The sequence below is a fragment of the Camellia sinensis genome, chromosome 8 (genome assembly GCF_055761805.1).
Source record: "Camellia sinensis isolate YWXY chromosome 8, ASM5576180v1, whole genome shotgun sequence".
NCBI lineage: Eukaryota > Viridiplantae > Streptophyta > Magnoliopsida > Ericales > Theaceae > Camellia > Camellia sinensis.
The window spans coordinates 48,922,981-48,944,708 of NC_138968.1; the positions used below are offsets into that span (position 1 = coordinate 48,922,981).

The following is a 21,728-nucleotide window of genomic DNA, read 5'->3' on the forward strand; positions in this document are numbered from 1 at the left end:
AATAGAATATTAAGGCTATTTTGAAAAGATAGTTAAAAGATATCTTTTAATTTTTAATTCATTTTGAATCATATCATCTCTCATATTTTTTATATATTTTTTCAAAAAAAATAAAAAATAAAAAATTAATTTTTAATTATCTTTTCAAAACAACCCAGTGGCCAGCTTTCAAGATTGAGGTCTACAAGTTTAACCATCAAACTCCACATTCGGCCCAAGATTCAGATTTACAACTTTAACCATCAGAAAGCCCACACTCGGCCCGAATTGCCTTCGGCATTCATTTGCATTCAGTTAAAAAAGAGGATCAAAACCCTATGGAAAAACAAAACCAGTTTTTGAAACAACGGTGCAGTGAAGCAAAGAGCAGCCACAGACATGGCGTCGAAGGAATCTCAACCTCCCAATCCAAACAGAGCCTTAACCAACACTCGGTTCTCCGACCTCCAACCCCCACTCTCTGAACCGGTTCTCCAAGCTCTCACTGACTCCGGTTTCGAATTCTGCACCCCGGTTCAAGCCGCCACCATCCCCTTAATCTGCAGCTTCAAGGACGTCGCTGTCGACGCCGCCACCGGTTCCGGAAAAACCCTAGCCTTCGTCGTCCCCCTCGTTGAGCTCCTCCGCCGCACCTCCTCTCCTCCCAAACCTCACCAGGTTCACACAATCACACACACACACATATATATATGCTATGATAATCAACCAATTAAATGTAGAAAGGAGAAAAAAATTGAAAATTTATCAAAATTTGAAATTCAAAATGAAAAAATTATGATGGATAGTATAGATGTGTAAACTTGAATTATGTAATTTTAACTATATACGAATTTGTTGTTTATTATGTTGTTAGAAGGAGAAAATTCCATTTCTAATTATAGTTGTGACACTTTGGAAGTAAAAATGTGTATAACTCATATGCAAGTTTTAGCCTAATTTTGTGTGTGTGTGTGTGTGTGCGCGTGTGTTTTTTTTTGGGTGGTTGTATGTAGTACAAGATAACTGTATTTATGCATTGTTAGGTGAACTGGTTGCTTTTGGTGATGTCATGTGTAAACAACGAAAGCATTTACTTAAAAAAAAAGAAGAGACAAATGCTGAAAAGTGTATCCAGTTGGGTTTTACAAAACACAGCCTACATGGGGTGGTATCGCCTTGTCAGTTGCTTTTTTCTTGGCTAGAATGTATTCAGGGCTGGCCCTAAGATCGTTAGGTGAAGTCTTAAAATTGGGGCTTTTTTATGTATAGAAAAACAAAAATACCATCTGTCCAAAATTTTACCCTGAAAAGCTGTATAATGTAGATTCAAAGAGTGTAATGTGAGTCACACTTAGAATGAATGTGATTCATAAATATGTGTTTCTACGTTAATTCGTACGAGTATGTAGTATTATTGTATACATAATCACCAAAAATAAAAGTTTGTGGGTAAAATTGTAGCATGATGTATATATGACAATGCATTAGCTATCTACTTGAACCATTTTAAGATGGAATTCCAACCTCCACCCTACAAGCGATGAATAACCTTTGTTTTTTGTGAAAAGGTTAGTTAAATACGTTAAAATGTATAAAATGTTGGGAGAAATTCTAGAGCCCACATGTATAATACCAGGGTCTAACATAAAATGTTTAGAATTCGTTTTCCCTTAAAAACTTAAGCTCTACAAGTGAAGATTCCCATCCATTGTGTATTAAGATCATTCCATTTATTTTTTATCATATATAACACCTTACCTTCATACATGCTTTAACATAAAATATGTATTAAAGTTTTAATTTAATTTAATTTTTTGCTTCTATTCACATCTTAACCAACACACTATTAGCAAGGTTAGCCAACTTTTAAGATTGAGTTACATTACATATTGGAACATTGAAATTTATAAGTGATTTCAGTCAAAAAATTTTACAATAAAAAACAAGTTTAACCATCAGAAGCATACACTTGGCCCAAGATTGAGCCTTGCAACTTTAACCATGAAAAGGGCTACACTCGACCTGAAGCGGCTTGTGTAGTCATTTCTTTTTAGTGAAAAAACATCAAAACTTTTGGGAAAATTTAGTACTTGAGACATTGGTGCGCCACAGACATGGTGTCATTGAAACCTCCTCCACTCCCACTCCCACTCCCACTCCCACTCCCACTCCCACTCCCATTCCCACTCCCAACAGAGCCTTAACAGACACTCGGTTCTTTAACCCCACTCTCTGAATTGCTTCTCAAAGCTCTAACCCCAGTTTCGAGTTCTCCACCCCAGCTCAGGCCGCCACCATCCCCTTGCTTTGTAGCTCCAACGACGTTGCTGTCGATGCTGCCACCGGTTTTGGCAAACCCTGGCCTTCGTCATCCCCATCGTTGAGCTCCTTTGCCACACCTCCACTTCCCCTAAACCTCACTAGGTTCACATATACATATATATATATATATATATATATGCAACTATACTGTCTTGAGCTATACTCGAAAAACTTCAAATTATGTAGTTCTATATAATTTTAAAATACAAACTTGTTGTTTATTATGTTGACGAGCATGGGTAAAAGAAGAAAATTCGAAGTCTAATTATAGTTGTGTGTGACACTTCGGAAGCAAAAATTTGTACACCCATATGTGAGTTTTAGCCTAATTGTTTTGTTTTGTTTTGTTTTGTTTTGTTTTTTTGGAGAGGCGGCGCGGGGGGGGGGGGGGGGGGTGGTTTGTTATGTGTTGGTTAAAAGGGTTGATTTTGGTGGCGTTATGTGTAAACAACAAAATTATTTACTTAAACAAAACCCATAAACAAATGCTGAAAAGTTTATCCAGTTGGGTTTTATGAAACACAAGCCCACATGGGGGGTGGTTATTGCCTTATCAGTTGCTTTTTATTTGGGTTGGATGTATTTATAGTGCATTTGGTTTAATAGGTGAGAAAACAAAGAAGTGATTGTTGTTTCTTATCTGGCTGAGAAGTGAAAATGAAATTAATGATTGTGTTTTCTCACATCATGTTCATATGGTAAGCAAGCAAATGCGAGAAAGGACATGCGCAGGATTGCTTTTTCTTCCTTCTATTGTAATAGGCATTTTCGGTATTACAAAAATTATATAACCAATCAGTTATTTTTCATCAAATCTCACTAGCTTTGGTGAAATTTGGTGAAAAATGAAATTGACATAACAAAGAGAGTTCTCGTTATCTCCATTTCTCATCATTTTTCACCTAATTTATAAACTAAACATCAAAAACAATTATTTTTCTCTTCATTTCTTATCATATCTCATCAATCACCTAATCTAAAGAGACGATTAGGATTTTGAATGGCGATGTTTGATTGAGACATTTCTCAAGGAACCCCATTGATGTTCAATAAGCACTTTCGTGATACTTAATCACAGGGTTAAGACTAGTACTTATGGTCAATTTAAAAGGTGCTTCTACATGTAAAATTTTCTTAAATTAACTGCATTATTTGATCAATCACTTTCATTTGGTGTGCATTTGTGAGTATTATTGTTTGCTTTGATTGCTGTTAGCTTACCTTCAGCATTGACAACAGGTAATGGGGATTATAATATCCCCCACAAGAGAGTTATCTTCACAAATATACCATGTTGCCCAACCTTTCGTTTCAACATTGTCGAATGTTAGCTCCATGCTTCTTGTTGGGGGAGCAGAAGTAAAAGGAGACATAAAGAAAATAGAGGAGGAAGGAGCAAATTTGTTGATTGGCACACCTGGAAGGCTACATGACATAATGGAACGCATGGATATTTTGGACTTTAGAAATCTTGAGGTTTGTATGCAGTCATTAGTTTACTTCAATTTTCTTGAATCTATACCTCTATGATACATTGCATTTTTAGAAAAAGAGAATGTTCAATTTTTAGTTCTATTTTACGAAAAATTGATGCTACCCTCAAGTCCATTCCTTGGTACAGATCAAATATTATTTGTAATTATGGATGTATATTTAGTTATAGGGTTGGGCAAGCATCCATCCGATCCATCAAAATTGAATGGTTTGAACCGATCTGCCACAGAATGGACGGTTTCAATGGTCCGATTGAATGGATGTGGATGCATTTTTCCCAATTTCCCTATGTTCGGACAGATAGTGGGTGGGAGGCTTCACGACCCAACTTGATTTGCCAACACTCCTAATAAAATGAAGTTATGCTTTTATGCTTTCTGTTAAAAAAAGAACATTTTATTTAGTAATTATATTTGCTATTTATGAAATATGAAAATTGGGCCTTTATTTTTATTATAAAAAATGAACAATCAAAACTTTTGGGCAGAAAATAGTAAAGAATTACTGGAAAATAGTAAGGTCCAAAACAATAAAGTCCAAACCAAACCAATTTGCGCCCACCCCCCAACTTGCTCACAGTCTCCTCAATTCGCATCCGCTAACTAAATGGACGGATGCAGATTGATTTTTCCCAATCTGCCTAAGTTCGGACGGATAGTGGATGAATGACCATCCAATCCAACCCGATCCACGGGCACCCCTATCTAGATATATGTTGTTTATAAGTAAAAAATCAATGCATATTTGGTGTTTGCTCTAGTTGCAACCCCTTGGGATCTCTAGTGATTGATAACTTTACGTTATAAAGAAGAGAAAAAAGAAATAGAAACTAATTGTAGTATGTATAATGAAGATAAGTTAGTAATATAAGACGAGATTAGTGGCACAATTATGTTCTTATTTCATACATGAATATAGGATGCACGTTGTTCTCCAAGTTACAGATTAACTGAGGCTAGGTTAAAATGAAAGTAAGTCCTAGGTGAACATTGATTGCAATGACCACTAATGGAATGCAATGCATTAAATTCTTATGTTATTGGTCTTGTGCCTTTCCCTTTTCTCTATCTCAATGACTAGTAATGGAATAAAAAACAGTAAAAAGCCTAAAATCCCCTCGTTATTGGTCTGCTTGTGCCTTTCCTGTCTCTATCTTAATGAGCAGTAATGGAATAAAAGGCCTTAATTCCCCAATTATTGGTCTTGTTGTGCCTTCTCTCTCTCTCTCTCTCTCTCTCTCTCTCTCTCTAGAACACAAAACGCAGTTGAAGAAGAGGCCTACAACCCTAGCACACAAAACGGCCACAATCTAAACACTTAATATCATTAATTCCAAGTTGAAGAATGCAATACAAACCTAATACTTATATAGGCTAAAATCCCAAATGAAAAAGGAAACCGAATCCTAATAGGGTATGGAAACAAATATTGATAAAATCCTAACTAAATTAAAAATCTTAATTAAAAAAGAACTTTAATTAAATTATAATTAAAAATAAAATACTAAATTGGATAATAACTATTGAAGACAAAATTATAAGAACTCCATGATGCGCACAGGTTCCACACCATCCCTTCCTCCCCCTCCCCCCCCCCCTCCTTTCTATTTCTCTTATTGCCGTTAAAATTTGGGGGGTATGATTTGGAGGATTATATAAGTAGTCATCAAGAGTAGTATGATATGGAGTTCAGATTTGCTAAAGTTGAAGTCTCAACTTCATAGGTGAAGTTGGTGCATTATGGGACTAATCTGTACCTATATTAATGATTTGAACTGTTCATCTCATATGACAAACTAAGAAGCACATGTTTGCAAAAAATTAGGTTGATTAGATATAAGTAATCACATATGATCAAATTACATATATATTGTAACAAATCGATGGTCTATTCTTAAAAACATGTAGGCCTTATAGATAGAAATGATCTAATAGTATGCCAATTGATATTGGATGTATTTAATTTTTTGCATGGATAATTTTTTAATTTAGTTGTATAAAATGAACGGTTTAGATTACTGAAGTGAGTCCAAGTTAGTTCGATAATGGGTCAACTTTTGAATCACGTATCGTAATTTTTTTGTAACACTTTTAAAAATAGATAGAAAAAAAATATAGTTATAGAAAAAACAAATATATTGTGAGAATAACACTTTATAATCTTTAAAATTGTAGAATTAAGATTCCTTAAATTAAAGATATGTATGCATTGATCCATACACTCTGTTTGGATGAAGGGGTTTGGTGAGAAAAGAAAAAAGATGGAGACAGTGAGATTTCTTATCACTTGTTTTGATTGATTAAATAGTCAAAAATGGTGAAAAATGAAATCCTTCAAAACTTAAGTTTTGTTTCTTACTAAAAGTGGTGAGAAACCAAAATTATTCGTTACAAAAGAATTATAATACCTAAATTACCTCAAATACAAAGAAAATAAAATAAAAAGATGCATGTATCTTATTCTATTCGTTGTTCATTCAAACAAGAAGGTGAAACTACTATCATTTCTTTTCTTTTCTCACTTAGGTGAGAAACTACAATCATTTCATTTCTTTTCACACCTCACGATCCAAACGAAGTGTTAATACATATAAAATGCAGTAAAATATATCGTTTTAGTACATTATTCGTATCAAATTTACCCTCAAATACCGTTCCTAGTAATTGTGTAATATGTTTTATGTATTGTTTTCACTCACAATTTAAGTCTTAATATCTTATTTATAGCTTTCAAGTTTTCAAATAGCTTGTCCATAGTTGAAAATTTTAAAACATTGATGCTTAATACAATACAATACAAGTAGATATATTTATTAAAAAGATAAAAAACTAAAATGAAAATTACCCTTCTCATTTCAAAATATATTTTTTTTAAAAGTTAATGAAAATTTTTGACAATAGTAATTTACACAAAATAAGTTCAATTATTTTTTTTTTTCAAAATTGCCAAAGAAATTTAAGTATTCATGTCACATGTATCGCATCATGTATCATGTATTGTATATCGCATCATATATCGTATAAGATACATTTAATGTAAGATATGTATTGATGATATAACAGGGTTCCTCTAAAATGTATCGAATCATAAGATATTTATCGTGAATCGTAATATACTGACAACACTGGATAGAACTTATAACCTGACGAAACTGTTAACTCATGCTGTCTCAGGAAAGAATTTGTGGCTTATGAATAATGTTGCTGGTTGGACAGATTTTGATTTTAGACGAGGCTGATAGGCTGTTGGATATGGGATTCCAGAAGCAGATAAATTCTATTATATCTCGCTTACCAAAGCTTCGAAGAACTGGTCTTTTCTCAGCTACTCAAACTGAGGCAGTTGAAGAGCTATCCAAGGCAGGATTGAGGAATCCTGTGAGGGTTGAAGTTCGAGCAGAAACAAAATCACTCAATGAATCATCATTGTCAAAACAGTTAGCCTCTTCAAAAACGCCCTCTGGCCTTCATCTCGAGGTATCTATCTTGCTATCTTGTCTGACATTCTTTCATAAATTTGACTTTCTAATTGGATTACTTGTCTGTTCAATGTTATTGTGCCGAAATGACACTTTGTCTGAGGTACGGGCAACAGTTATTTGTTAACAGTTGTTTAATTTTGTAGTATCTTCAATGCGAAGCAGATAAGAAACCATCACAACTTGTTGATCTCCTTATCAAGAACAAGTCTAAAAAAATTATAATGTGAGTTGAACATGAACTTCTTCGTGGAAGATTGCTAACATTGATTATGGCCACGGAAGGATGCAGTTTTGGGGTTTTCTTAGATGGTTTCCTTACATTCTGCAGCTATTTCATGACTTGTGCTTGTGTGGATTATTGGGGAGTTGTCCTTCCATGGCTTGCTGTTCTGAAGGGTTTCACTCTAATACCTCTTCATGGGAAGATGAAACAGGTAACTTTACAGAAATTGTTGTATTATGTCAATATCTAGCATTTAATGACAGTCATTATTTCACAATAGCCCAACTGATTCGTCAGTCCATCCTTTTTATATATTGTCTACTAGACTGCGAGGGAGAAGGCATTAGCTTCATTTACTTCTCTTTCCAGTGGTATTCTTCTATGCACAGATGTTGCAGCACGTGGACTTGACATTCCTGGTGTTGATTGTATAATACAGGTAGCTTACTATTATCAGTTCCCCTCCTTCCTTATCCATCCCTGGTGCAGAATTTTGACCCATTTAGTTTAATACTGGCTCAGTTGATTTGGCAATTTACCTTAGAGAGCACTTGTGTCATGTAGCCTGTTATTACTTTGTAAGTGAAGATGCTATTTCAATTTCCTGGCCAATCAACATTTGTGTAATACATTCACCCAAAAAACATTTATGTAATAGTGTTTTGAAAATATATAACCAGCTCACTATTTTTTCATGTGTCAGATACTTGATTGATTCTCATTTAAAGTGAGTGGTCCATTTTAGAAACCAAAATATTGATGGTTAGAGCTCTCCCTTTAGCTTTTGGTTAGTTTGTGATATATATATATATATATGCATATTTGATAAGTTGGTTAGTGTATGAATTTATTATGTATCAGATGGTCTTTAAAATGTTCAACTTCTTTTGTTTATTTGATTTTGTGAATTTATGATGTCATATATAAGGTTGTCTTGTACAAAATAATTAAAGTTAATTTTTTGAACTTAAACCAAATGATGATTACAAAATGCTTCAGTTGCTAGAACTGCCATAACAAGTCTGTAAAAAATATCAAATAGATTACGGCTCATAGGGGCTTCAATAGCAGTCCCTTGGATCTATGACCTAATTTATGGGTCTGGAACTTTAATGTTTGTTGGACAAAATGTGTTTGTTGATTGTGTGTTTTGGTGTCCCATGGATTAAAAATGCTTTCCTGCGTTTCGCATAGTACACTGAAGAAACCCAACAAGTTCTCCGCAGCCTTTGATTAGTTGGACTTCGTCATCTGTTTAAGTTTTATTACCAACCTTCGAAATAGATATGAGGTCAATAAATCCTTGTAGTTTTAATCTTTTTGTTATCTAATGTTACGAATACATATGTACCAACCTCTTTATCAAATTTGGAGTGTGGAAGGGTGAGAAATTACTCCCCATAGTTTGGTCAGCGGGTATTATCAAATTGGAGAAGGAAAGGACTGAACCGGATTTGGATAGTACCTACGCATTGCAGAGAATCAAGTGATCACTGCAAGAAAAGTAATTGCAGTCAGTGAGAAGTTACCTGTTTAGGTGCACTGGACATGTGTCTAAGTGGAACAAACTGTTAGGAATAAGTTGGACAAATTAATATAAGCATGGAACACATTGCATTGAATATAGGAATGAAACTAAAGGCCCTTATCTTTTCTGAAGGACCAGAAAAGATTACGCATTCAGTTTTTATGGAAAAAGCTTATTGCTTTCATTTGTTGTGCCAATCTTCTTAACTGTGTCATTAAAATGTGAGCATAAAAACCATCTTAAGCTCAACATGCTTCTTGGTGACACAACGAAATTTAGGAGCAAGGAACAAAATTGTTTCCTTTCCATTGAAATGAGCGAAACATTTCTATTTCTTAGGAAACGAACCTGAAAGATAAGTGTAAAACCAAAATTCTAGTGTTTCCATTGAAACATACCAAAATGAAACATTCTGAAACAGGTTGTTTCAACACATTTTAGGAATATCTAATAAGAGCTAAAACTAAAATTGAAAAAAGAACACATGAGTTTGTGCATGATAACTTTGATTTGTTTGATATTAGTCTGATGATTGTTGGCTCACATTGAATGTACTTACCCTTTTTGTATAGGTATGTGTAAACTTAAAACATGTTCAATGACATAGTTATTATGCTTGTATCTAATCAAAACAACACACTGAAGTGAAATTTTGATTCTTGGTTAGGAGTTAAATTAAACACTGCACTACACAAAATTACTAAATTAACCACAACATAAAGTCTGGGAGTATAGAGGTCATGACATAAATTAATCTCCAGCCTTATGTTGCGGGTTCAAGTCATAAGAATCAGTCTTTTCGTTAAAAGGTGGGGTTATGGATGTCTACCTTTAATCGCTGTCTGACCCCACTATAAGTGGGAACCTTGGGCACCAGATACAATAATTTATTTTTATTTTTAAGCAATATCTTCATGACTGAATAGAGCTCAACTGAAAAAATTGAAGGTCGTTCCGCTTTTATTTATACGAACTTGATTTCAACAGGTATGGTTGGTGCTTAGACTAACCAAAACTTCTAGTTTGGCTTCATGGACCCCTAGATGCTTATTTGTGCTTCCTTTTATGATTTCATGTGCAACCAACTGCATCATGATGCCTTCTGCATTTCACTGTTTGTTTATTTATTTTTATTTTTATTTTTATAATTTATAAAAAAATCATATCATTATTATATTCAAGATGGATGGAGAGTGCTTGTCCCCAAAAAAAAAACCCAACTCTGAGAACTGATAAAAGATTTCATTTTGTGGTAATGCAGTACGACCCCCCTCAGGATCCTAATGTATTCGTACACAGAGTTGGTCGAACTGCTCGGATGGGACGGGAAGGAAGTTCCATTGTCTTTCTATTACCAAAGGTTGTAAAATCTTTAATTTTGTCACAGTTAATTCCATGTTTTGCTCAGACTATGTTATTACTATTACGTGCAATGTTATCCTTGTTTTTTTTTAACTTATTATATTTGCATCTATAAATGTAGGAGGAAGCTTATATAGAATTCTTGCGTATAAGAAGGGTTCCACTTGAAGAAAGAAAATGCTCTGATGAAGCTCCTGATATTGTGTCTGATGTGAGAATCTTCCTTATTACTGTATATTCTTTCTTTTTCTTTTACCCCCTTCTGTTTATATATGTTTTCTTGTTCTTTTTTAATTGTAGTTTTTTGCTATATTCATGTTTTTTTCTTTGTTTCATTAACCAGTTTCGCTTTGTCTTTTTACTGATGCTCTATCTTTGCTTTCCAATCAGTTTGTCTGGCACAAGAGGGAGTTTTGTGTTCATTTTATAAGAGTATTCGTCACCCCCTTGCATTCAATCTACTCTTTTGGAAAAGTAATATAAGTTTTATTAGAAAAAGGTGACAAGGGCACTCACCCAAAATACAAATAAAGAACGAAGTCTGCCGAATCTATCCTTCTCTAGGCCCTTTCATTAAACTACTTGATTTAGCATTATTTAGTTTTCCTTTGTTAGTTTACCTATCATATTATAAGTGTTGGAAATTATTTGTTTCAGATACGGTCTGCTGCAAAAAAGGACCGTGATGTCATGGAAAAAGGGCTCAGAGCGTTTGTTTCTTACATCCGTGCTTATAAAGAGCATCACTGCTCTTACATTTTCAGGTATTAGCAGGGTATCTTGTTATCCATACTATTATTATACTATTATATAGAGCCAAATGGTCATTGGTGTGAACATGGAAGTGAAGTTGTGTAACACTAATCTTAGTTCCAAAATTATTCAATACATTTCCTGTATGAATTGCTTTTCCGTTCTATAACTGTTGGTCAGAATGAGAATCCCATACGCTTTACGTTAAAGTCCACAATATTCAGTTTTTGAACCTAAGAACTATCAAGTCAGTTCAGCTGCCCACCATATTATCTTCTGCACTTGTTCTGTTGCTTCCACAACCATTTGAATGAAGTTAAGTTGTTGGCTGTTGGAAAATGTACACCATAAGACTAAATTTGTTGAGGTCAATTGGCAGACTATTTTCTTTTTGTTCTTTGCTTTTTATGTGACTATATTTTTCATTGGTGGGTTGTGTCTTTGAGGTTCAAGAATTGCCTCTAAGTTTGGTTGTCATGGATGGTATTTTGTGGGTAGGGCTAAACAAATGGTATTTGTATACAAAATGATGTGGTCCATTTATATTCATTCATTGTAAATAAAAAAGTTAATTACTGTGTTCTATAATTCAAAGATATCATTACCACCATATCATTATTATGTATGAAAATTCTGTATATTAAATATTTTTCATATTTTATTGTGCTAAAAGAATGAGATACATTTATAAAATTATGACAATTAATATGAAAGTCCACCAATTTTGTATAAGAAAAAAAAAACAAAAAAAATCTATAAGGTAGTGGAAAAGTCAGGGGAATTACAAATCAGTGAGAAGTAGATAAAGTAAATACAAAACTATAGAGGTATAAGCGAGGTCTGTGCTCTGGTGCAAGTAAAGCTACAATTTTTACTTGCATTTTCGTGTTTTCACAATTACCTTATCTACTTTTTATTTATTTGCAAATCTCTAAAAAAGTATGTATATACATGAAGTATTGTGTTTATTTATTTATTTTGTGTGTGTGTGTGTGTGTGTGTGTTTTATTTATTTATTATTTAATGAGATTGGTGATTATATTCAGATTGTGTGTGCTGGAAGGAGTTGATATGGCTGCACTGGTATTTTAATATATTAAAATAGGTTTGTGATAATTGTTTCTGGTGCATATGCACTGATTGCAAGCACTTGAGAAATTTAATGTTCTCTAGCATCTGTGTTTTTAATTGTCTTCTATTTTCTGCAGGTGGAAAGAACTTGAGGTAGGGAAGTTGGGTATGGGTTTTGGCTTATTGCAGCTCCCTTTGTTGTCTGAGGTGAAGCGCTACTCACTTTCTACCGCGGGCTTTGCTCCAGTCAAAAATATCATTTTGGAGGAGATCAAGTACAAGTGAGGACACTTAAATCTTTTGCTTTATTTTATCTGGAGTCAGTGGCTCCTTAACCCCTATTGGCAGTTTACTTTGAAACTGCTATAGATGTTGGGACCTCCCATATGATATGAATGGACATCTCTCCTTAACAATCCGTTTGGATTGAGGGCTTTGGTGAGAAAGAAAAGAAATGGAGAGAATAAGATTTCTCATCACTTGTTTGAATGATTAAAGATGTGAGAAATGGTGAGAAAGATCAAACTTAAGTTTTGTTTCTCACCAAAATGGTGAGAAACCAAAATCGGTAATACCTAAATTACAATTCTAAATACAATGTAAATGGAAGACGCATGTCTTGTAAATACAAGAAGATGAGAAACCACAATCATTCCTTCTTTTCTTTCCTAGGTGAGAAACTACCATCATTTCATTTCTTTTCTCACCTCATGATTGAAACAGTGTAAATTTTACTAAAAGGCCTCACTTTCTGAAATGTTGAAAAAGTTTGAAAACAGAAAGAATGAAACATGGTGCCTTAGTTTTATAGTTCAAAATGTTTCATTTTCCTTTGCAACCAAAATTGCATCTGAAATCTTGTTTTGAGACCTTTCTTGCCTTAGTTTACTTTGTGTGCCCTAATCAATGCATGTTATTCTTTCTTTCACATTTGCTAACAATTGGAAAGAAAATTATAGATGTCATGGCACAATCATCACCTAGGTTGTTTTTAACACAACTGTTGTTTCTTTTACATTTTCTTTTTTTGAATGTTGTTTTGCATACTAGCTAATAATACTACCATTTAGGGATAAATCTCGGGAGAAACAGAGAAAAAAGAACTTGCAAGCAAAGAAAGCTCGGCAACAAGAAGAACCCAAACCACGGAAGCCCAAAGCGATTGCAAATACTGCAGCTGCTTCTGCGACGAGGAAGAAGACAGCAAAACAGAGACGTACTACTCAGACTATGGAAGATGAAGATGAAATGGCACGGGAATACAGCTTGCTCAAAAAGTTAAAAAAGGGTGCAATAGATGAAAGTGAATTTGCAAAATTAACAGGAACTGAAGATTTGCTTTGAAAATGCAATTTCGTGTTATGAGAAGGACTTGGCGGGATATGTAGGTGATACTTTGGAAGTTCCAGGAGGCAAGAGCCAGATATATGAAGTTGGATTAGTTTGTTTGGGTTGGCAATTGATGAGTTATGAAGACATTTTGGGTAACAAACATGTGCAATTGCAGCAAAAGATAGTTTCAGGGTAAAAGATTAGCAGTTAATTGTGATTGTCCATCTGGGTCTTCTTGCTTTTCTTTTCTTTTCTTTTCCTTTCCTTTCTTTTTCCTTGGCCTTGTGATTGTACTAGAAAGATTTCTGGGGTACCCCAGGATAGAAATTGTAACTTTTAGTTAGTCATGATTAATGGAAAATTTTGTTTCTGTTTTGTACAAGAATGACTTTTCCATTAATCTGCAATTGTAGAATTTCAACCAAGGCCACTCAATGCTTTATGAATAAATTCTAGATACGCTCAATTATTTCAAATCACGTACATCGGTTAAGTCCGATGAATATTTTTAAATAGCATGAAAATGAAACATATGAGTTTCAGGAGTCATAACATAATGTGGATTCTAATTCTATGTTCAACTCGTTTGTACTGATTTATCTGCGTGGGTTCACCTAAAATAACATGCACAATTCTAACAAAATTGAATTTATGCAATTGTCGTCTTTCATAGCTTATTCTCCATTAAAATTACTGCATTACTCGCAAGTTTAATGCAGTAATAATAACACTTTCCGTTATATGGTGGAACTAATTTTGATTAGATTTACTGAATTTGAAGTTCCTACTTCAACACCAAGTTAGAAAAATCTAGGCCGTCCACTTGAATTTGAAAAGTTTAAATCATATCAACTTGAAAAATTGCTACCACTCTGCCTTTGTTTGTTTCAATTAAAAAATAAAGAATAAAAAAATATATATGAGTTTATTGAATTACTCTCTTGTTTCTTGTAACATTTCATTTCTTCAAGCTTAAACCAAAGGGTTAGCCACCTTTTTAATCCCTATAGTTTAAATTCGATTAATTTAGTTCCCATTGTTTTAAAAGTGTTCAGAATTGGTCCCCCAAACCTAACCCTGTCCATAATAACATGGATTTAAATCTAAGAGAAAATATGTAAATGCAATTAAAGAAATTATATTTTGTCCCTAAAGTATGCTATTTGTATTATTTTAGTTCTCAATATTTAAATTGTACCAAATTAATCTCCTATGTTTAAAAAGTATTTTGAATTAAGCTTCCAACCTAACTCTGTCCATGGATGGAGTTAAAACGCATGAGTAAAATGTGTAAATGCAATTAAAAAAATTACATTTTTAGTATAACAAAATACGCGATGTGTTTTTTTGGTCCCAATATTTAAATTGCGTCAAGTTAATCTGAAATATTTTAAAAGTATTTCAATCTAATTTTGTCATTTCCATTTCAACTAAGGGTAAAACATGAAAACCATAAATACACACCATAGATAAACGAAGGGAAAAAAAAAAAAATGACCAAACATTTTGAAAAAAAAAAAAAAAAAAATTCTCATCATTTAATATGTATACACATTTTTTTGGGTAAGTAAATATGTATAAACATCATACACACACACACACATATATATATATATATATATGTATATGTTATTAAAAGTAGTGTTTGCTCTCAATTTTTCTCTTTCCTATGTGGCACATCTCTCTCTTTTTCGATTCTTTTTATTTATTTATTATTATTTATAATTAAAATGCCACATCAATATATCATCGAGAAAATTGGTGAGAATCCAATCTAAGGAGAGTATAAGACATTAGATCTAATGGATATTTTTTTGTTGAAAAGAGATCCACACTTTGCGAAATAATTTGGTGAAAAGTCCTAAAGAACATTTTGTTTTCAATTTTATCCCTTGACTTTTTATTTTATTTTATTTTATCTATTTGACTTTTTGTTGACTATCTATTCAAATTTATATCTATATGTTCAATTTTTTCTTATATGTTCAAATTTTCCCTATTTGTTCAAAATTTTCAAAGTATATATATATTTTTTATCTATTTAATTTTGTAACTATTTGTTCAATTTTTTGCTCTTATCTGTTCAAATTTATATCTATTTGTTCAAAATTTTCAACTATATGTTCCAATTTGTCAACTAAATTTTTTTTATTTGTTCAATTTTGTAATCTATTAAAATTTACTAAATTTATTTTTTTTTTTCACCTGTTGAAATTTGCCAAACATATTTCCCTCATCTGTTGAAATTTATCATCATCATCAACAATAACAAACACAACCTATATGTTCTCCACTCTTTTCCAAACCAAACAAAAAGAAAATCTCCAATGAGATCTTATCAACAACAACAACAACAACAAACACAATAACAATCTATTTGTTCAAAACATTTCATCAAATAACCACGTACATAGAGATATAACCACACATACACATTTTTTGCCATTATCTGTTGGAAACATCACAACATCAATGAAAAAAATAGATAACAATAATCTAACAACATATCTTAAAAATGAACAAACCATATCTCCTAATCCAAATCCAAATCCAACAATTCAACAACAATCCAGATTGCCTCCCCTCAAAAAAATGAGAGAAAGGAGGAGAGAGAGAGATATCAGTCGGCATATGTAGATACCACATTTTGACCGCTCCTAAAACTTGGGCGCTTTATTCCAAACACCCGATGATGAAAGTTACACTGTGCAATCTTTTGAATTCTCAGCGAAGAAATTTGAATTCAAGCTCTAATCCCAAACCTTACATCCCATTTGGGTCAAACTATTTTAGACTTTGAAACCCTCTTTTCAAAATATTTTTTCAAATGTTTCTATGATGTTCCGAGGCTCGCATTTAGATTAAAATATTGCACTTTTCAACGAGTAAAGACAGAGTGGAAATAAATGGAAGGGAGGTGAACTCTTTGAATTTTTTTTAAAAACATCTTATTTATAGGTTTGGAGTTGAAGGAAATAAGAGGGGATGGAAGAAAACTAGTTTAGGAAAAGGTTAAGCATCAAACCGTTAAGAAAGAAATAAACAACCTTTACTAAATTAGGCATATTTCTTTGTACACTTAGAATTTAGATGTGAGACCACTATCATTGGAAATTCGACTTCTGCGGCTTCAATTTAGACTCAAGAATTACCTTAAACCGAGTCTGGATGAGGGAGATATGCCTATTTAAAGTTTGGCTTGAAAGTAGTTTTTTGGACACGACCGGGTTTGTCTAGATTCGACCGTGACTTGTTTAGACTCGGTCGGGTTTCAATTCCTTTTAGACCTGACCTTTTATTTTTAGACTCGGCCAGGTCTCATTAACGATAAACAGGACAACTGACGGGAATTCGTCAGCTGTTGTTTTTTGAAGATATTTTTGACCTATTTACCTCAAATTCTATGAATACGAGGCCTCACCTCTGTTTTGAGGGTTAAAGAATTTTCAAACACCCTAAAAGACATTTGAGAGCTCCTCCTTCCATTGCAAGGCATCTTTTTCTCTTGTATCACCTTTGAGTTATACTTACAAATTAGATACACCATTAGAGCTTAGACTTGTAGCTTTTGTTGAGACTTTGACACCATAATTCAAAGGCTTGAGAGTGCTTTGGGTCAAGTTTGATCTACAACAATACATCCTCTTTAAAGAGGTATAACTCTTACCATCTCTTTCCTTTGTTTATACTAATCCTTTTCTTCATTTTCTTTGAGTTTGTGCACTATTGGAAGCTACTTTCAAGGGCTGAAATATGTGATTTAATTCACAAAAAGTGGGGGGGTTAGCCACCCCTCCTTAGGCTTGCTTGCCTAACTTGTCCTCTCCTATTTTCATTTACTTCTTTCACCATTTTTGAAGTGTTTTAAATATTATTTTTTTGGTTTTAGGGGTTGTTTAATTCGCTTAATTAGTTTATTCTTTGAATATCATGTTTGTAGTGTTGTAAGTCATTATGGATTTGGTTGTTTAGGCGTTAGACACCAATCCATTTGAGTTAATAGTCTTGTTTACTTAGTTTTCAAGTGAATAATATCACTTTTGTAATAATCAACTTCGCATAATCATTTCTGCAATCTCCCTCATTTCTTTGCTTCTTTTGACTAAGAGTGGTATCTAACACGGGATTACCATTCAAAGTATAAGAAAGAGACCCATCATGTGGTAAATGGTTTAATCTCTTTTGAGATTCATTACCAGGGCATTACATCTCTCTTATGTTGAGAACGATCCCTTGTTTGATACTCCTCCTAATCACGGGTGCATTGTTTCTAAGGGACTAGTTTTTAACTTAGACCTTTGGAAATCTCAAAGAAAGGTTTCATTATAGCTTGTCATCGAGTTAGATTTGAGGTCATTATTGCCCTTCTCGGGTTTGACTCCGAGTCCATTATCGCTCAGGAATAGGTTTGATTCCTTCTTTGTGATTTCCCCTGTAGAAAATGGCTTGAAAAGTTCATTTCTCAGGTTAAGCTATGCTTGTTCATCTTTATCGCTTTTGGACTTAGTGGATGTAAATATTACTTTTGGACAAAATGGAATAAAAGATAAGAATGAAGAGGCAAGATAAAATTGGCTTAAAAATTGGATTGAAACCAACATAAAAAGCTAATAAAATTGGTTAGATTTGGTCAGACGTTATACTAAATCCGTCGCTTCTAGAGTCATCGCATACTAATTTCTTGATGTTTGATGGTTCTTAAGACGTGTCTACCCCTTTCTTGAAATCGGCTTCATGATAGGAGGGAGGTACTATTAGTCTTTTAGTTTTTAGTAAATTCTTGTCCGGTTGCTTCTCTAATCATCACGCAATCAACTTGCGATACTTGATGGTTTGGGACCCGAATCTGCTTCTCCCTTGAACATCTCTATGACAGAGAAGGGCAGAAAGGACAAATATGGCTTAGGAACACTCTGTTTGTACTATTTTCACCTTAGAGCACAAAAACAGTCTTTTGTAAAAAAATAGGGCACGACCGGATTTGTTTGGGCCCGACCGAACTCCAAAGTTTGTTAAACAGAGCACTTTTGTTGAAACAGAGAGTAGTGAATGAGGGTAAAACAGAACAGTTTCCCAAGAGGCAGACAGAGCAATTTCTGAGGGCTGTCTTTGTCAGCGGGTGTGGGATTCTTGTTCATTCTTTACATATTATTGTTGTAATTTTTGTAATAAATTAGATAGTATTCATTTGGATTTGTAATAAGTAGTTAATTCGGACATTTGGACATTCGGACCCTCTTGCATGAGGGCACATTTGTAATATTGTGTATGCTTTCCAACCCTTATTTCTTTCTCTCTTTTATTTACATGCTTATAATGGTAGCATCATGTTTTATATTTTCATGTCATTGCCATGTCTTGTATTCATTTTTTTTTATGCATAGGGTTCGGTTCATCATTCTAACATTTTTACCATTTCTTACTGACTTGAATCTGTGTGCTAAACGCATGCTTTGAATTAAGCCATATGCCATGTAATAAACCGAATCTAGTAGTTGCATTTTGTATGTGTTGCATTAGTCATTTGCATATTAGGACATGTATTTTTCTAACTAATTTCTTTTATTTTGGCTTGCCTTGGTTAAGTATTAAGTGAACGCTTTTGCTTTAGCATATTGCATGTATGTTTGTGTTGCTATAATCAAGCATGTTACCATGAGGTTAAGTGCTTATTTGATATATCTCTTGAGTGCCTGTGGATGAAGGCTATTTTGCTTAAGTTGGAATGATTTGATTAATGTACATATGAGCTCACTTTTTCAAATGGTACATGTGCAAGACACTTTTTGAAACAAACACCTTTAAATCAAAGCATTCCAAAGTGAGTAAAATAGTCTATACTTGTGTGCTTCACATAGTAAATTAGCATTAATAATCAGAACAAGAGTATATAATGTACATAAAAATCACATCATGATTAGTAGAGGTGATCTTTGATCGGGTGAGTGGGGTGCTTAATCCATGACCTTCCCCTTTCATACCTAAGTTCTCGAGTTGAGACACTTTGGTGATGACTGACAAATGCCTTTGGCACGAGTCACGGGTTTCCTAAACTTTTTGAATATATTTAGGTGGCGACTCTATAATCTGACAATGCAGTTCATTTTTGGTATCTCCAACGATAAATGAATTTTCTAAAGATTTGTTGGAGTTGGACTCATTTGTGTTTATTTATTTCATGTTGCACTCGTGAAACCAAATTCAAAACCATGGACTTGTGAAACCAAATTCAAAATCACGGGAGTCCAAACTGTAGGGCTATCATATTCGAAGAGGCTAATGTCACGACCCAAACCCGCCCCTATAGGTTTAGCATCGTAACCGGCCAGTAATCCTTGGATTACCGAAGGCCTCTGAACCGATAAGCATATAATAAGGGGCTAGCGGAAGCAAATACATAAATATAGTTGTCCAATGAGCTGTGCTGTCTTATATGAAACAAAATATTTAAAACTTTATATACATAGTCAAAATTCAATCATACATTATACCCACACACATTAAAGTATCTGAAGTACAGCCAACAAAATTACATCAAGTCATATATATATAAACAGAACCAACAGAACTTGAACATAGGACACTTCGGGAACCTCCATGTGAGGCACAATGGCTGGCTGACAACAGAACACAGATCCAGACAAAAGCCTTCAGGCTCGAACTCCAGAATGCTCACCTGTAATATAAATATACAAACAGTGAGCTAAAGCCCAGTGAATAACATTAAGGTAAAGGGGTTAGTGAACGAAATCCGAACATATCATAAGCGGAAAAACAGATCATAGCATAATCATCCCCATATCAGAATATAATAATGGTACATCCCATAGAACACATAACAGAACGTCTTCAACTAGAGTAATCGGTTCCGGATACCGATTAAACACATGTCACCACAATGAAGTGGCTAGCGAGATCTTGTAAACTTGTATGTCATGGACCCGCATTTTCATGCCGTTCCCCATGACTTGGGACTATCTATGGATGCCATAATAGATTTCAAACTTGGGATGTTCGTTCACGTAAACAGATATCATTACAGAAATCATAGCTTATCACATTTCATTTGGAACATAATTTCATATAAACGTATTTTTACGATAACGTTACTCGCAGTGGTTCCAACAAACGGTTAATCAATCTTCAGACGTTGACCTACAATCACAAAAGTACATAACACAACATATCTCATTATTACACATTCATATGGCCAATACAGCTTAACTTTCATTACGTTGGTTCTTGTTCATTCTTAGCACATTGATTAAAACACACACACACTTGCAGTCTCGGAACTTGGCACATTCTTTTCTTAGTGTGTTTCTAATCAATAACCTCATTATCAAAGTTTAATTAAGGCTTAGGAATGCTTAAGATGCAATGAGGATGCCAAAACATGAGTTGGAACACTCAGGCAAAATTTCTGAAAGTAAGGTCCCCGCTCGAGCGTAGACTTCCTCGCTTGAGCGGACATGTAAAATGAGAGGGGTTGCTCGAGCGTGACTTCCTTCGCTCGAGCGACCTACAAACTTGGAAAAAGTACTGGTTGGTCATAATCTACGCTCGAGCTCCAACTCCTACGCTCAAGCAGATCAAGAACATACAAAGGGTTCGCTCGAGCGTGACTTTGGTCGCTCGAGCGGAGAGCTCATGCTTGCAAAAAAATACTGAGAGTTCAAAATCTCCGCTCGAGCGCAGGTTTCCTCGCTCGAGCGGACTGCAAAATTCTGGGTTTCCAAAAACAGAGTTTGAGCTTCAAAATGCGATTTCAATGGCAAACTTGTGCATGGCTTGATCAAAACACTTGGAAAGCTTTTCTAAAACATGAATACATGATCATTCTCAAACGTTTAGCTCAAAACTCAAGGATTTAGCAAATTTAAACTTAAAAGCTCATGCATGAAAGGTTTTTCAAACTTCTTTCTTGATTTCTCCATATCTTGCATACGTGCTGCGTTTATTAGCACAACAAAGCAGATACAGAACAGATGCAGATACAGCAGATACAGAACAGATACAGACACGCGATGGTTATAAATAACTAGTTCCATAAAGGAACCTTCGAATCCGGGTAACAAAACAGAAGCTGAGCCCCCGTGACAGGGCCTCCAGTACGGGTAACAGAGTGCAAACAGAAATAAGTTCCATAAAGGAACCTTCGATACCGGATAACAGCTAACAGA

The 21,728-nt window shown here is 34.2% G+C and overlaps 1 protein-coding gene across 2 annotated transcripts; it reads left to right on the forward strand.

Annotated features, from left to right (window-relative positions):
- Positions 1-277: 277 nt before the first annotated feature.
- LOC114315762 (P-loop containing nucleoside triphosphate hydrolases superfamily protein) lies at positions 278-14,021 on the forward strand. 2 transcript variants are annotated; one of them, XM_028262362.2, is made up of 11 exons: positions 278-657; positions 3,541-3,777; positions 7,011-7,271; positions 7,420-7,499; positions 7,605-7,710; positions 7,825-7,938; positions 10,289-10,387; positions 10,511-10,600; positions 11,047-11,153; positions 12,351-12,494; positions 13,284-14,021. In XM_028262362.2, exons 1-11 carry the CDS (start codon positions 379-381, stop codon positions 13,555-13,557), a joined length of 1,791 nt encoding a protein of 596 aa, XP_028118163.2. In that variant the 5' UTR covers positions 278-378; the 3' UTR covers positions 13,558-14,021. The 2 variants fall into 2 exon arrangements, with proteins under 2 accessions (XP_028118163.2, XP_028118164.2); XM_028262363.2 differs by lacking the exon at positions 7,825-7,938.
- The last annotated feature ends 7,707 nt before the right edge of the window (positions 14,022-21,728 follow it).